This window comes from Coregonus lavaretus, assembly GCF_964263955.1.
Source record: "Coregonus lavaretus genome assembly, contig: HAP1_SCAFFOLD_1025, whole genome shotgun sequence".
Classification (NCBI taxonomy): domain Eukaryota; kingdom Metazoa; phylum Chordata; class Actinopteri; order Salmoniformes; family Salmonidae; genus Coregonus; species Coregonus lavaretus.
In genome coordinates, this window is record NW_028165596.1 from 39,900 (window position 1) to 55,571 (window position 15,672).

Sequence of the window (15,672 nt, forward strand, 5' to 3'; positions counted from 1 at the left end):
TGTCAAACTCAGCCCGTTTGTCTCTGAGAGTCAACTCTCCACCATGTCCATGACAGATCTGTCATCATCTTTTTCTGACTCCACCTTGAAGCAGTTGTGTTCTCGCTCTGTTGTTGCTCTGGTAACTGCCTGTCAAGCAATCAAAACAGAGCTCGAGAACCAGAGACCTACCAACCTGGCAGCCAGAGACCTACTATCGTCTCTGGTAGAGACCATTGAGGACATGGATATCTCTGACATCCTCCGGGGCCCGTCGGCCATTTTGGAGGTGGCTGCTGTGATAAAGCACCCAGAGATGTCCACCTCGACAATATACAGATCTCTGCTTCTCGACTCATCTCTCGCCTCCTCTAAGATGGTCACTGAGAGCATTATCTTCAACAACCCATGCCCATCAGAGGAGAATGTGAGTATTCAGAAGGAGCTCCCTGCTGATAAAGTTGACATCCTCCATGGTCAACCAGTGGAGGAGTATATTGTCAAAGCTGAGCAATGCATCACTCAGGTCATTCAGGATGCAGCTGTGACATATACTGCTGCGCTGGATAAAACCGACACTTGTGGGAAACTGTCGGAAATCCTATCTGTCCATGTTTCCTCAGAGAATATTGAGGAGGCATCCTCTGATCTCTTTGGTGGAATTATTTCCGACCTGCTTGAGGTATATGAGGTCAATAAGGCCTCCAAGCGTACGAAATCAGGTCGCAAAATGTTCTGGGTGGAAGTGAGTTCAGGTTCCCAGAAGATTTATACCAAAACCCTGGACAAACTAAGGAAGCTGTTCACCTCCCACCATCTCACTGAGGGAAAAAATACTCCTGTGCAAATCGAGCTTTCTGCAACTGGACTACTTGTAACTGAGGCCACTGTGCAGGAATCTCCTGTAACTGAGGCCACTTTGGCAGTGTCTCCTGTACAGAAGACAGACAGTAAGACCCCTTCTAAGTCCTCAGCCTCAGCCTACCAGCTCACCCTCGACACCTGCACTAAAGGGGTAATCAAACAGGTGATCTCGGTGCTGAGGGTGGACACTTCAAAGGAAAACTGCTCCGCTTCCGTTGGGGAGAGCACGTCAAATTCATCCTTCGACTTCAACCAGAAGTTGGACTCGATAATTTCGAAATTGGAGGACCTCACCATTTCGAGTGATGTGACGTCAGCCGAGATTGCCACACTCACGCGATCTCTTAGTGCAGCCAGCAGAACCTCTAACATTTCTATCCAGAGCTTTCACAGTGCTGAGTTCCGAGCTAAGGCCAAACACATTGTGAATGAGACCATTCTCAGAGCTGCTAGCAAAGCCAGCCATTCTTTGCTACAGAGCATGCCTAGCACCACCTTCTCACACCATGCGGTTTCTACAGCCGAAGATATAGTAAATATTATCATGCAAGACCTTGAAAGTGTATCCCAGTACACTGTGGACGACGCAGACTCCTTCCCACTAGGAGAGAAAAAGCTGGAGTTCCAGCTCAAACCCAGAGTTGTCTTTGACAACTTATTGGATGCTGCTCAAACCATGTACCACAGAGTAAAGGATAGACTGAACATCTTTTTCTCTTTTCCACCAGTGTCAGTCACCACAGCCAAATATGTGCTGGACTCCACCCCTGTGGAGACACTCAGACGTTCTAAGTCCGCTGACACTGCTCTTGTTGAGGACAGGAGCCGCCCTCCGTCTGTGAGAAGTGAGAAGCCTTTGTCAAAAGTCTGTTTGGCTAAAAGGTCTAAAACCCTTCTGTCTTCGAGTGGCTCTTCAACAGACCACCATGTAATTGACACATGCAGTGAGGATGTCACTCTGCCCACCAGGAGTATGTCAGTTGTGAGCAACAACAGTTTGAAGAGAGCCTCTCCTCTCCACGGCAGTGGATTGAGTGAAAGTTGCAAACCTCTTGTGGCTCTAAAAGACGTAACAGTGGCAGTCAGCCAAGAAGGCTTTAGCAAAACTGCAAAGAAGACGCTCAGCTTGATCCTAAATGTGATCAAGTGTAGAGTGGCCAACTCTGAGAGTTCATCTGTTGGGCAGATTGCAAGTGAGGAGTGTCTGATAGCCACTAACATGTTAGACTCTGTACTGGAGAGCCTTGACCAGTTGCCTGACATGAGCGCTGCCGATGAGATCACAAGGACAGAATCCCATACCTCTATCGCAATGGACGAGACAGGTTCACGGTCAATGCTTGTGAGCCAACAAGAAATAATCATATCTGACACCAATATCATAGTGAAAACTATAATGGACACATTGAAGACGGACGACCCAGAGATGACTTCAGCAGAAGAACATCTGGATAGGCTCCTGTCAGTTGAAGCCCTTCAAGGTGCATCTGGCAACCTGATCGCAAAGGTCCATGGTCTCATTCAGGAGATAACCATAAACCGTCAGCTTCAATCCATGGTTGGCCACAGAAGCCTCTCTCAACCAGCGCTGCCTAAACCAGCCCTGAGGAAGCTGTCAAAGGACGATGCCTCAGAGCTCATTTACAACTTTGCCCAGACTTCTGTTAGGAGACTCCTGGGGCAGTGTATGGGAAGGCCTTTGCCACCATCAGCTGAAATGGTTTTGGATCAGGTCATCAAGTTGATGACAGACGTGGTGATGGACAGCCTGACTTATGTGTCCAAGTCTACAATGGAGGATGGTAAGTGAAAGTACCTCTTTTCATCTGCATAGGACTTAATTGTAACATGATGCTCAATACATTGCGTTTTATGATGTAAAATTCACTGGTTGTGTCCAAAATGGCACCTTCTTCCATATTTAGTGCACTACTTTTGACCAGACCCTATGGGTCCTGGTCAAAAGTAGTGCACTATAAAGTGAAGAGAATGCCATTTGGGATGCAGTGACTGACTTCAATGGCTGCGTCCTCTTCTCCCAGTTATTGTACACAGGTCGGTCACACTAGCGTGCTCTTCTCACTCAGACACCAGCAATGCCACAAGTGACATCACTCATGGTGTTGTAGCTGACCTTAATGCTACTGAGGAATTCCCTGCCAGGAGCCTTAGCCCGGCTGATGTAAAGGCTGACGGCATGGCCCGCCTTCCCTCTGCCAGAGGGGAAGAGACTAAGAAGAACAGGAAGTGGCGTTTCCTACCGAAAATGCATAAGTTTCCAAAGATCATGATTAAGGTAGGGTGCTCTGTGTTTTGAGATTACATCTGTAAGGCAGGGCTGAATTTTACCCTACAGATTCACTACACCCCTATTGTCTCTCAGCATTAGAACAAAACTGTTGTCATTGTCTTTAGGAGGTTGAGTGAGGACGCTGTAATGCAATCCTAATACACATGGGAGAGAGTCAATGGCTATGTCCCAAATGGCACCCTATTCCCTATATAGTGCACTACTTTTTACCAGCGCTCTATGGGCCCTTTTCAAAAGTAGTGCCTTACGTAGCGAATAGGGTGCATTTTGGGATGCACACTCTGTATTTTACACAGGCTCAGTTGTCCTGATGTGTTTTGTCAACAGCTGTTCAAGACAAAAGGGGAACCGAAGAGCCACCCTAAACAGGATGCACTGCCTACCAAACGTCTCAGAGAGACTCATATTTCACAGGGTAAGTGATAAGCATCGATAATGTCATATTGATGTATCACCCTATGACAAGCTTGTTAAAACAGTGACAACAGATACAGGCAGACCGACGGACAGACAGGCAGACGGACAGGCAGGCAGACAGACAGACAGGCAGGCAGGCAGGCAGGCAGACGGACAGGCAGACAGACAGACAGACAGACAGACAGACAGACAGACAGACAGACAGGCAGACGGACAGGCAGGCAGACGGACAGGCAGGCAGACAGGCAGACAGACAGACAGGCAGACAGACGGACAGGCAGACGGACGGGCAGGCAGACAGACAGACAGGCAGGCAGGCAGACGGACAGGCAGGCAGACGGACAGGCAGGCAGACGGACAGACACAAACACACACATTCATTTTCTGATTATGAAATGTTCTTATGACAGATGCTGAGTGTGAGGTTCCAGAGGTTCCATCCACTTCCCCTCCCAAGGAGGACCTGACAACCACACCGGCCCCTGCTCCCCAGGAGTCCCAGTCCCGTAAACGCCCACTCATAGTCAGGGTGTTACACGCTCTCTCCAGAGCCATCTCCAAACCATTCAGAGGAGCTTCTGGGAAGAAGAATTAGCCAAATGCCTGATTTTATTAATATTATATTTTAATCAGAGCCTTTATTTAATAAAACATTACTGCATTGATTTCTGTCTATAGTAGTCTTCATGTATGTGCAAGATAACGGTAAAGTACTTCAAATCACATAGTCAAAAGTATTCATAGTGAAGTACCGTTTATGATTATTGATTGTGGAAATACACATAATACAGAAAAGTTGTTGTCACATACAAAGACAGACATAAAGGAGAACTCCGTAGACCAGTCACATTCTCAAGCCATAACTAAATCCATGAATGGATCTCCTATAAGATGACAGGAGAACATTTGTAACACTTTCTATGAATCCAGGCTCTGTCGCAGCCGGCCGCGACCGGGAGACTCATGGGCGGCGCACAATTGGCCCAGCATCGTCCAGGGTAGGGGAGGGAATGGCCGGCAGGGATGTAGCTCAGTTGATAGAGCATGGCGTTTGCAACGCCAGGGGAGTGGGTTCGTTTCCCACGGGGGGCCAGTAAAAAAAAATATATACATATATATATTTATTCACTAACTGTAAGTCGCTCTGGATAAGAGCGTCTGCTAAATGACAAAAAAAAAAAAAAAAAAAAAAAGCCTATATCTATAATGCATACACTCAAGTCATTTACATTTACATTTACATTTTAGTCATTTAGCAGACGCTCTTATCCAGAGCGACTTACAGTTAGTGAATACATAGATATATATATATTTTTTTATACTGGCCCCCAGTGGGAATCGAACCCACAACCCTGCCGTTGTGACCACTGCGCCACTCAGGAGTATTTACATTTTACATTTTAGTCATTTAGCAGAAGCTCTTATCCAGAGCGACTTACAGTTAGTGAGTGCATACATTCTTTTATTTGTTTATTTTATTTTTATTCTTTTTTTATATATATATATTTTTTTTTTTCATACTGCCCCCCCGTGGGTATCGAACCCACAACCCTGGGGTTCATACTGTCATACACTCATAATGACTTAATTGAGTTAAGTGTTAAGTTAAGTGCAGTTATAAACACATAATGAGGGCTTATTATGTATTTCTTGCAATAAAAAAAGAAAAATGCTACTAGTTTATTAAATATTCATGACTGCTATTGCACGGCTCATGTCCACACTTCTGTACAATAGGGGGCAGTAATGCACCATAACGTTGGATGCCAACTGTCTATAAACCCCACTGAAGAAGAAAAAGCTACTCATGTAATGCATGCTGGAAAGCAGACAAAAACTAATGATTTGCAAGAGATCTAAACACGATTTATAAGCTACTGAACAACAAGTCCAAGAAAGCATTGCTAACCGCGTTTGCACTTTGAACAGATTTCTCGACAATAATAATGGAAGATGTGACTGGGGCTCAGCTCATTGCAGAGGCACTAAAAGCTCAGGTGAAGTGTGTGCAATTTATATAAAACAGTGTTATACTGTGTAACCGTGTTGCTAAGAATATATTAGTCGCTGATCATGTCCTTGGCAGTGAGAATGTAGCACTACGAGTTGTGAAAGTGTGCCATAGGTCATTGCACTGGTATAGCTAACTATTAATATTGTTGTAGAAAAACATTTAGATGTTTATGTGGAATAGCATATGTTAACATAGTGAGTTTTTGTCCTGGGTCCGCCTGGGTCCTGCAGTCGGTGAAAAGCAATTGCACTGCCTGCATCTCAGAACTGCGGCTGCCTTGATCTCATGAGGTTATCGTTGCCCGCGTGTGCATGACGTCAGAGAAAGTCGGGATCAAGTCGGACACAAATCTAACCAGCATGCATTGGGCGGTGATCGCTGGTAATCGATTCTGCGCAGACCTGGCTCATCTCAAATGGGCCTCTTGTCTATGATCTGTCGGCATGGTTATACTGGCCTGTGGCCTTGTTGGAGGCCTTGATGATATCGGAGGGGGGCTCCCATTTGAAGCAGGGCTCCAGATTGGCCATCTTTATGGTCATTATTGAGGACAGGGTGCCATCCAATGCTAGGCTGTTTCTTCTCTTGGTTTTGTTCAGTCCCACAACTGAAAACACCCTCTCAGCATCTGCGTTTGCATGGGGCAACACCAGGACAAGCTTGGCGACGGCAGCAAGCCTCTCGAATTCTTTGGCTCCTGTCACCTATGGAAAATGCACCAAAACACAATGGAAAAACATACCTTGATTTTTTATTGATTAATACTGTGAATATACTGTAGGTTGATCCATTAACAAAGTTCAGATAAAAACATGCATAATTTGAAACATGCATGACACATATATGCATGCAACAATTTTAAGCAACAGATGTAGCCAAGCCACACCTGCCAAAAGAAAAGACAAAAAAGGAAAAAAAAATTACATTATGCTTCCGGGTTGCCATTTCAGCCCAGAAGCTTTCCATTTCAGTTTAGTCCTGCAGGGATATCATTGGCATGGTCTGATAATTTAGAAACTCCTCACCCAGAAGGTCATGCTCCTCTGGCCAATGGTATGGGAGGAGATGGGGAAACCTATTTATGAAAGTAGAGTTACAAGTTGTTACGTTTTAGGTATATAGTCATCAACCAGCAGCAGTTCATACACATCTTTGAGGAGAAGCCACATAAGAATATCTCATGTGCAGTTTAGGAGTGAACACACCTCATCATAAAACACAGGGTATTTTAGCTAAGATGAAAGACAATAATTAGAGAAAAAAAACGAACCTTTCAACAAAGTACAGGACATCTTCGATGTCACTTTCAGCCCTCTGCCGTACATCTACAAATTGTGCGTGCTTGATCAGTGGCTCTTCCAGTGGCAGCTTCTTAAGTGCATAGTCCACAGCACTTGTCAGGAAACACAACACAGCTTCATGGAATGAATCCACCTGCTGTGGTGTGATGTCACCCTCGTCGAGTAATCTGTTAATTTTAGCCCTGGTTGTGAACCCAATACAGCATATCGGTATAATGTACAAGGCTAAATATCACATATCACAGTGTTTGATCATAATAATAGTCAAATACTAACCTGGTAAATGGTTTGCCTTTTCTTCAAAGGCAATTTCACAAGGCTCCTCATGGCACTGCAGAGCTGCTGGAACCATAAACTTGGAACATAGCTTGCGTACGAATTTCACCATCTATAACAGACATTTACAAAAATAGTAGGTGAAACCTGTTTTAGAGGACCCCTGCAGATATCAGCAAGAAACACAGAATGGAAAAAAACTGCAAAATCCAATCCCACCTCATCATGTAACAAAAATATTGATGACTGCTCTCTCTGAAGCAGCAAGTTGAAAGAAGTGAAAGTTGGTACGGTGGCTTGGAAGAACAGCAGGTACACTTCTGTCATGGGGACAGTGAATGTCTGCACAAGTCTCTTGAACCTGGCCTGATTTTCATCTTGAATCAATCAATAAATAACACAAAACAAGAGGTTGTCATTAATACAAGTATGTGACTAACAATCCATGTAGTTGCTGCATAATGAAATTGAAAATTGATGACCATACTAGCAGATTTGTAGTAGCTGGCCAGAGGTTCATACAGCCTCAGGATCCTGGTCACACAACGTTCAAGGCTTAGCCAACGGACCGAGATATGCAGGAGGACCTCCATGTACTCCGCTTCATGGAGCTCACAAAACTCTGTTTTAGACATTAAATCCATATCATATATTTTCTACAGCTCAGCATTTCAGTATTACACTTAATAGTATCAAACATGCATACCTGACAGGTATCCTTTCCGATTTGTGCTACCCTTGAACCAGTAACCGATGTCCACTACCATATCCTCCAAATCAAAACCGGACACCTGCAATGCATAAATCAATCGTAACGCATTCAGTCAATGCATGTAATTAGGATACAAATAAAAAGTTACATGTAAAGATAAATCAGGCCTTAACTCACTTTAAAAAATCTTTAAAAAATCCCACTCCTGCAGCTTTGGCGGTGTTATGTGCCACATGACAAGGACAACCATGAATATAGGTGTTGGAATGCTTCTGGAGCACCCTAGAGGCAATGGAATTACGTGGTCCAATGTTCACAGCTGCATTGTAAACTGAGAGACCAAAGCAGTTCTCCCAAGGGATGCCATGCTCCTCTATGGTGGAGTTAATTTTGGTGAAGATCTCACTTGCTGGCCCACATCTCCTCCCACTTGTTGTGCACATATTTAAGAACTGGTGGACAACTTTGCTGCCCATGAAGACCCGGACAGTAAGCGGGTTCATCTTTTCCACTCCTATAATGACAAGTTAGAATCATACAGATGTTCATGTTATTAGATGTTTAAAAATACACAAAGCACATGTTTTGCAGATGAGAAAAATCTCAAATAGTTTGTGAAATACCAGTGTCATTCGACCCATCCGTAACAAGGGTATACGGGGCTTTTTTCATCTCCTTCACAAGCTCCTGTGTGAAATATGGTGCGAGTGCTTCATTGGTAATGCAGGATGACTTAGTCCTGGCACACCTGTACTCCTGCGCTGTCTTCGAATCTCCGAAACATTATTTTAGGAGAGGCCCCAGGTGGTCCGCAAAGGCTAGGGGGACGTTGTGAACTACCAACCCAGCTGTCATTTTGACCTCAGCCCTTCTTGTCTGTAAGAAATAAAAAATTATTAATCCTCCCAAAATACCATAGTTTATTTAAAATAGACGCCTGCGATAATAGGGCACAGGTAAAAAACACATTCAGCAACTAAGATCTCAAATTAAGAAAACTGGACTGTACTACACTGAAATACAAACCACAAATTAGTCAAAACTATCAACCATGACTTTACCGTGATCAACTAGAACACAAAACTCTTGATTGAACCTTGACAGAATCATTACACATATCATACCTTAACCTCTTGTGCAGACATACCCCCAACAGATGGAACGGCCATTGCATATTGGGATATTGTGGCTGTGGACAGGAGAGCTCGTTGCTTATCTTGGTGGCCTTTTGCTTTTTATATGGCGCACTACATCTGTCACACCCTGGTGGCAACATGAGTTTTCAATACGGCAGACTGCACACCAGTAGTGCATGTTGAGGCTCCCTCTGGTAATAAATGGCCATGAAGAGGTCCACTCATTTTTGAAAATGGATCTATATGTTGCTGCTCCAGCCAGAGCACGACTCTTCTGGCCCTGCTGTTGGATTGGGGGGGTCTCTTCTTTCTGTCCCTCTGTGTCTTCTTCCATCTGCCCTGTTGGTTGTTCTATTTGTCCTGTCTGTTGCTCCTCTGCATGTGCGTCAATCTGTCCTGTCTGTTGCTCCTCTGCTTGTTTGTCAGTCTGTCCTGTCTCCTGCTCTCTCTGTCCTTTGTGTTGCTCCTCTGTCTGTTGTCCTGTCGTTTCTATCAATCGTTCTGGCTGTTCTGTCAGTGTGTTTGTCTGTCTTTTCTCACTTGGCTGGTTCTTTAAATAAAATAAAAGGTTTCGCTTTTGTCCTGGCAAAGGTCTCTTACGGGACATCTTTGAAACCTTAAACAATTAAAATGGTCATGTTGGTTTAATAACTCTACTCTCAGTTACAAAAACATACCTACTTCTATTGCACACATTTCCTGTATTTATGTTAAATTCTTTGGAATACATCTTACCTGTTCGAAATCAGCTGAGTTTACATTCACCACACTAAATCATGTTCACACGCACAAACAAATAATTTATTTCAAGATTTAAAGTTTAAGAGAGTGAGTATTCAATTGGACGACATTTCATTGTTACATACCTAGTCTCAGCTCAGCTTCTTATCAGACTTCTTCAGGGCGGCAGGTAGCTTAGTGGGTAAGAGCGTTGTGCCAGTAACCGAAAGGTTGCTGGTTCTAATCCCCGAGCCGACTAGGTGAAAAATCTGTCGATGTGCCCTTGAGCAAGGCACTTAACCCTAATTGCTCCTGTAAGTCGCTCTGGATAAGAGCGTCTGCTAAATGACAAAAAAAAAAAAAAGGTAGTGACCTGCTCATCTTATGTTGACTTTCACGGCAATGGTATCTCTTCTTCTGTCGCTAACTTCGGGGTGCAGCACATATGGTTCATTGGCGCTCATCAGCGCCATCTACCGTCGGGGAGTTTGAAAAAAGGAACGAACGAGTCTCTGCCGATTTTTTTTGCTTGAGAAATTGGATGTGTGGCGTGAGTGCGTGTGAAAACAGGCAAAAACGTGTGTCACACGGCGAAAGCGTGAGAGTTGGCAGCTCTGTGTTAACACCCTTGTTGATGCATGCCAATGTGTGTGTCAATGCAAAGAAAATCTAAACTACATTGTAACAATTCATATACAATTCAGAATGAAAATGTATGCACTCACTAACTGTAAGTCGCTCTGGATAAGAGCGTCTGCTAAATGACTAAAAATGTTTTAAAAAATGTAAATATACTGTATCTACATGTATCTCTCTACAGAATGTAGAATATATGTTTGGAATAGTTGGTGTTCCAGTCATTGAAGTAGCTATGGCAGCTCAAGCCTCAGGAATCAAGTATGTGGGAATGCGCAATGAACAAGCCCTAAGCCACCTTTTTATTACTAAACCAGCTCTCCCCAAATCATGTGATATTAACTACCCTTACATAGACTACAGGAGCGTGTAGTGTGTGAGGGTCAGTTTCATAGCTTTTTTGCATTGCTAATTATGTCTGCCTGTCTGTCTGACCCTTTGTGTGTCTGTCTGCCTGTCTTCCTGTCTTTCCCTCTGTCTGTCTGTTCCTCTCCAGTCCAGGTGCATGTCTGGTTGTGTCTGGACCGGGACTCATCCATTCACTTGGTGCAATGGCCAATGCTAACATGAACTGCTGGTATGCTAGAACTCCACAAACAGAAGACCCTACTACTCATGTTCAGTGGCCTTTCAAAAGAAGGGATGCTATCCGCACACTGCAAAAAATGATCTGAGGACTCCAAACTATCTCAGCTTGTCAGTTGATGTCATTGTGTGATACCTCTCTCTCTGTAGGCCTGTGATTGTTATTGGAGGCTCCTCTGATCAAAACCAAGAGACCACTGGGGCGTTTCAAGAGTTTCCACAGGTACCGATTCAACCATGACATTTCTGACTATTGAACATTAGGGGATGGTATCCCGGGACACAGATTAAGCCTAGTCATGACCTAAAAAGCAAACTCAATAGAGAATCTCTGTCTGGGAAACTGGCCCTAGCAGTTTAATTGCTGAAAGAGGAAATCATTTGTTATTTGTGGTCCTCTTTCTCTGTCAGGTGGAGGCATGCAGATTGTACAGTAAGTTCTCTGCTAGGTCTAGCAGTCTGGATATGATCTCCTCAGTGGTAGAGAAGGTATACAGTCTACTCTGACTCCCTCTGTGTAGTCCTCTTCATATCATTTGGTATCACCTGCAATTGTCTGTTTTCTGACCTCTAATTTTCCAGCTTAGCAAGGTACCTTAACTGCTTCATAAGAGCACAGCACAGCCTTAATTGATCTGAATGGAAGGGTGTTTGGTCTGTCTAAGGCAGCACGCACTAGCATGTATGGACGTCCAGGTGCTGTATACGTAGACATATCTGGGGACATGGTCAATGCTAAATTGGACAGGAGCAGAGCCAGGTTAGTGGCCATCACTGTCTTTCATCCATTTAAAATGTATACTAATGCGTTACTGTTGAATATGTATACCTCTGAATTCACATCACCGTAGTCATTTTTATTTTATTTTGTTATACCTTTTAACGTCTGAAGTGAACCAGAAATTAAATTACTTAGAAAATATAGCACTATATCAAAATATTCTCATCAGAGAATAGCAATAAGCCTCGATAGACCTTCATGATGTATTTACATATGCAATACAGTTGCTAGGTAACATGTTTAATGTTTGACCTATTATTTATTATTTCCTTTGTCAGAGAGGTGCCCTGTAGTCCACCTCCTCCTGTGAGTATGGCTGACCATATGGCGATCACAGAAGCACTGGCGGTCCTGAAAGGAGCCAAACGGCCTTTACTCATCATTGGCAAATGTAGGCATTGCTTTTTTAATAGCCAGATCATCTGGGGGAAACAGAACTAAAATGTTGCATAATTGCGTCAGATACTTGGTTAAGGTCTGGGGAGATGTTAAGAGAAAGATACTAACGCCACTTGCGAAGTTTCCACCCCCCTAAACGGAAACTCTCTGCAAGTTTCAGGCAAGTTTATGGGCCAAATGTCCCCTCCCCTTCTGAAATTGAAAAGATGCGAGTACCTGCGAAATCGGGATTTGTCCAAATGATTAGTGGTGAAAAATCAGCGTACCGGAACAAAGTTGTCACATCCCAGTCTGTTGACAGACGCTACTTCCAGTTATGTTACGTGCGTCTGTCCAGGAGAGATCAATAGCCAGGTGAGACGCACTGTAACACATATAGCACTGTACCACAGCCGGGGCGGCAAGTAGCTTAGTGGTTAAGAGCGTTGTGCCAGTAACCGAAAGGTCGCTGGTTCTAATCCCCGAGCCGACTAGGTGAAAAATATGTTGATGTGCCCTTGAGTAAGGCACTTAACCCTAATTGCTCATGTAAGTCGCTCTGGATAAGAGCGTCAGCTAAATGACTAAAATGTAAATGTACCACGGTTCAGTCGAAAATAGGGCCACGTTCAGTCGACAAATGTTGTTGACATGATTTCTCATTCTACCTGTCCGAGAGGCACGTTCGTTCTACATGCTATATTTCTATCTGAACGTTGCACAACGTTTTGCTCAGCTGAATGCATCCCAGTTGTGAAGGCCAGTCTGTTGAAATCCGTGTGGCAGTGCCCTCTGTCTGTGTCCCTCTGCAGGTGCAGCCCATGGAAGAGCAGAGGGGGCTCTGAAGGAGCTGGTGGAGGGGTGTGACCTGCCCTTCCTGCCCACCCCCATGGGTAAAGGGGTGCTGCCTGACGATCACCCCAACTGTGTTGCTGCTGCCCGCTCCAGGTCAGCCTCTCCTTCTCTCAGCTGGCATCATATTCATGTACAGACCATTGACTGTATAAGTAGGACCAATAATTTCCCTGACCATTTGAACGGACCACGAAACTCCTGAAATCCCTATCTATAACTAGTCTCTCCTGGCCAGGTCATGTCAATGTAAACTGGTGTCAATCAAACAACTACACTACTCCTATAACTAGCCTCTTTTCATTACATTTTGTTTTGTCCCTGCTCTCCTCCTCCTCTCTTCCTATCCTCCTCCTCCTCTCTTCCTATCCTCCTCCTCCTCTCTTCCTCCTCCTCCTCCTCTTCCTATCCTCCTGGTTCTATGGTCTTGGTGGGGACTGCAGAGCTCTGCTCCAGTCTGATGTTGTGGTCCTACTTGGTGCCAGACTCAACTGGATCCTGCACTTTGGCCTTCCCCCCAGGTTTGACACCCAAGTAAAGGTCATCCAGCTAGGTCAAAGGTCACCAGTAGGGTTTCTTTTTTTTCCTTCTTTTTTTCGGATTTTCTTCTTATTCCGTTCTGATTTCTGGAATCTTCCAACAGGGATTTCTGGGAATTTTGGGAAAGTAACTGTAATTTTGCAACCCTAGTCACAGGTCATTTCATAGTGAACTACATTTCATTGTAACCAGGTATAAAGGTATTTGACTCAGTCTATTGGATTTAGTCTATCAATTATATAGCTTCTCTATAAGTCTTTGTGGTCTCTCCAAATAATGTCATGGCTGTCTTAGTGCTGTACAGTACATCTATATTTAAGCAATAAGGCCCGAGGGGGTGTGGTATATGGCCAATATACCACGTCTAGGGGCTGTTCTTAAGCACGATGCAACGCGGAGTGCCTCGATACAGCCCTTAGCCGTGGTATATTGGCCCTATACCACAAACCCCAGAGGTGCCTTATTGCTATTATAAACTGGTTACCAACGTAATTCGAACAGTCAAAATACATTTCAAATCAAATCAAATCAAATTTTATTGGCCACATGCGCGGAAATACAACAGGTGCAGACATTACAGTGAAATGCTTACTTACAGCCCTTAACCAACAGTGCATTTATTTTTAACAAAAAAGTAAAAATAAAACAACAACAAAAAAAGTGTTGAGAAAAAAAGAGCAGAAGTAAAATAAAAGAAGAGTAGGGAGGCTATATATACAGGGGGGTACCGGTGCAGAGTCAATGTGCGGGGGCACCGGCTAGTTGAGGTAGTTGAAGTAATATGTACATGTGGGTAGAGTTAAAGTGACTATGCATAAATAATTAACAGAGTAGCAGCAGCGTAAAAGGATGGGGTGGGGGGGCAGTGCAAATAGTCCGGGTAGCCATGATTAGCTGTTCAGGAGTCTTAAGGCTTGGGGGTAGAAGCTGTTGAGAAGTCTTTTGGACCTAGACTTGGCACTCCGGTACCGCTTGCCGTGCGGTAGCAGAGAGAACAGTCTATGACTAGGGTGGCTGGAGTCTTTGACAATTTTGAGGGCCTTCCTCTGACACCGCCTGGTATAGAGGTCCTGGATGGCAGGAAACTTGGCCCCAGTGATGTACTGGGCCGTACGCACTACCCTCTGTAGTGCCTTGCGGTCGGAGGCCAAGCAGTTGCCATACCAGGCGGTGATGCAACCAGTCAGGATGCTCTCGATGGTGCAGCTGTATAATTTTTTGAGGATCTGAGGACCCATGCCAAATCTTTTCAATCTCCTGAGGGGGAATAGGCTTTGTCGTGCCCTCTTCACGACTGTCTTGGTGTGTTTGGACCATGATAGTTCGTTGGTGATGTGGACACCAAGGAACTTGAAGCTCTCAACCTGTTCCACTACAGCCCCGTCGATGAGAATGGGGGCGTGCTCAGTCCTCTTTTTTTTCCTGTAGTCCACAATCATCTCCTTTGTCTTGGTCACGTTGAGGGAGAGGTTGTTATCCTGGCACCACACGGCCAGGTCTCTGACCTCCTCCCTCAACGTGACCCATGTTATACGGTCAGATATACCACAGCTTTCAGCCAATCAGCATTCAGGGCTCGAGTCACCCGGTTTATAAAAGGGAACGTGTGTGTGTCAGCCTTAGCATTATGTGGTGCTGCCTGGTTATTTCTGTTGTGTTTAGCTTGAGGTTTGGCCACTCCTCCAGCTGCTGTTACATGTGTCACGCACGGCGCTCTTCCTGTCGTGTCGTTGCTGGTATGTTGTAGTAACGTTCCACATACGTTATTTATGTCAAGGTCAATGTCAAGGTTGATCTGTGTGCTGAGGAGATGGGGAACAACGTGCAACCTGCTGCTGCTCTCCTGGGGGACATCAATACTATTGTCAAGCAGGTAACACAACACAGTCCTGGGGGACTGGAGATCCTGGTTTGAATCCAGGCTCTGTCGTAGCCGGCCGCGACCGGGAGACCCATGGGGCGGCGCACAATTGGACCAGCGTCGCCTAGGGTAGTGGAGGGAATGGCCGGCTCAGTTCGTAGAGCATGGTGTTTGCAACGCCAGGGTTGTGGGTTCGATTCCCACGGGGGGTATGACATTTTTTTATAACGTATGCACTAACTGTAAGTCGCTCTGGATAAGAGCGTCTGCTAAATGAGGGCAATGTGGGGCATTCTTATTTTTCCTCCA

The 15,672-nt window shown here is 44.8% G+C and overlaps 1 protein-coding gene across 1 annotated transcript; it reads left to right on the plus strand.

The window, feature by feature from the left end:
• Nucleotides 1-2,560: 2,560 nt before the first annotated feature.
• Nucleotides 2,561-15,375, plus strand: LOC311115691 (2-hydroxyacyl-CoA lyase 1-like; the record flags this gene model as incomplete). The annotated part of the gene is made up of 10 exons (XM_084190846.1): nucleotides 2,561-2,575; nucleotides 3,482-3,569; nucleotides 10,868-10,943; nucleotides 11,102-11,174; nucleotides 11,363-11,440; nucleotides 11,617-11,711; nucleotides 12,011-12,123; nucleotides 12,923-13,058; nucleotides 13,406-13,511; nucleotides 15,292-15,375. Coding segments are annotated over 10 exons (864 nt in total), but the record flags the coding sequence as incomplete, so codon positions are not given.
• Between the last annotated feature and the right edge of the window lie 297 nt (nucleotides 15,376-15,672).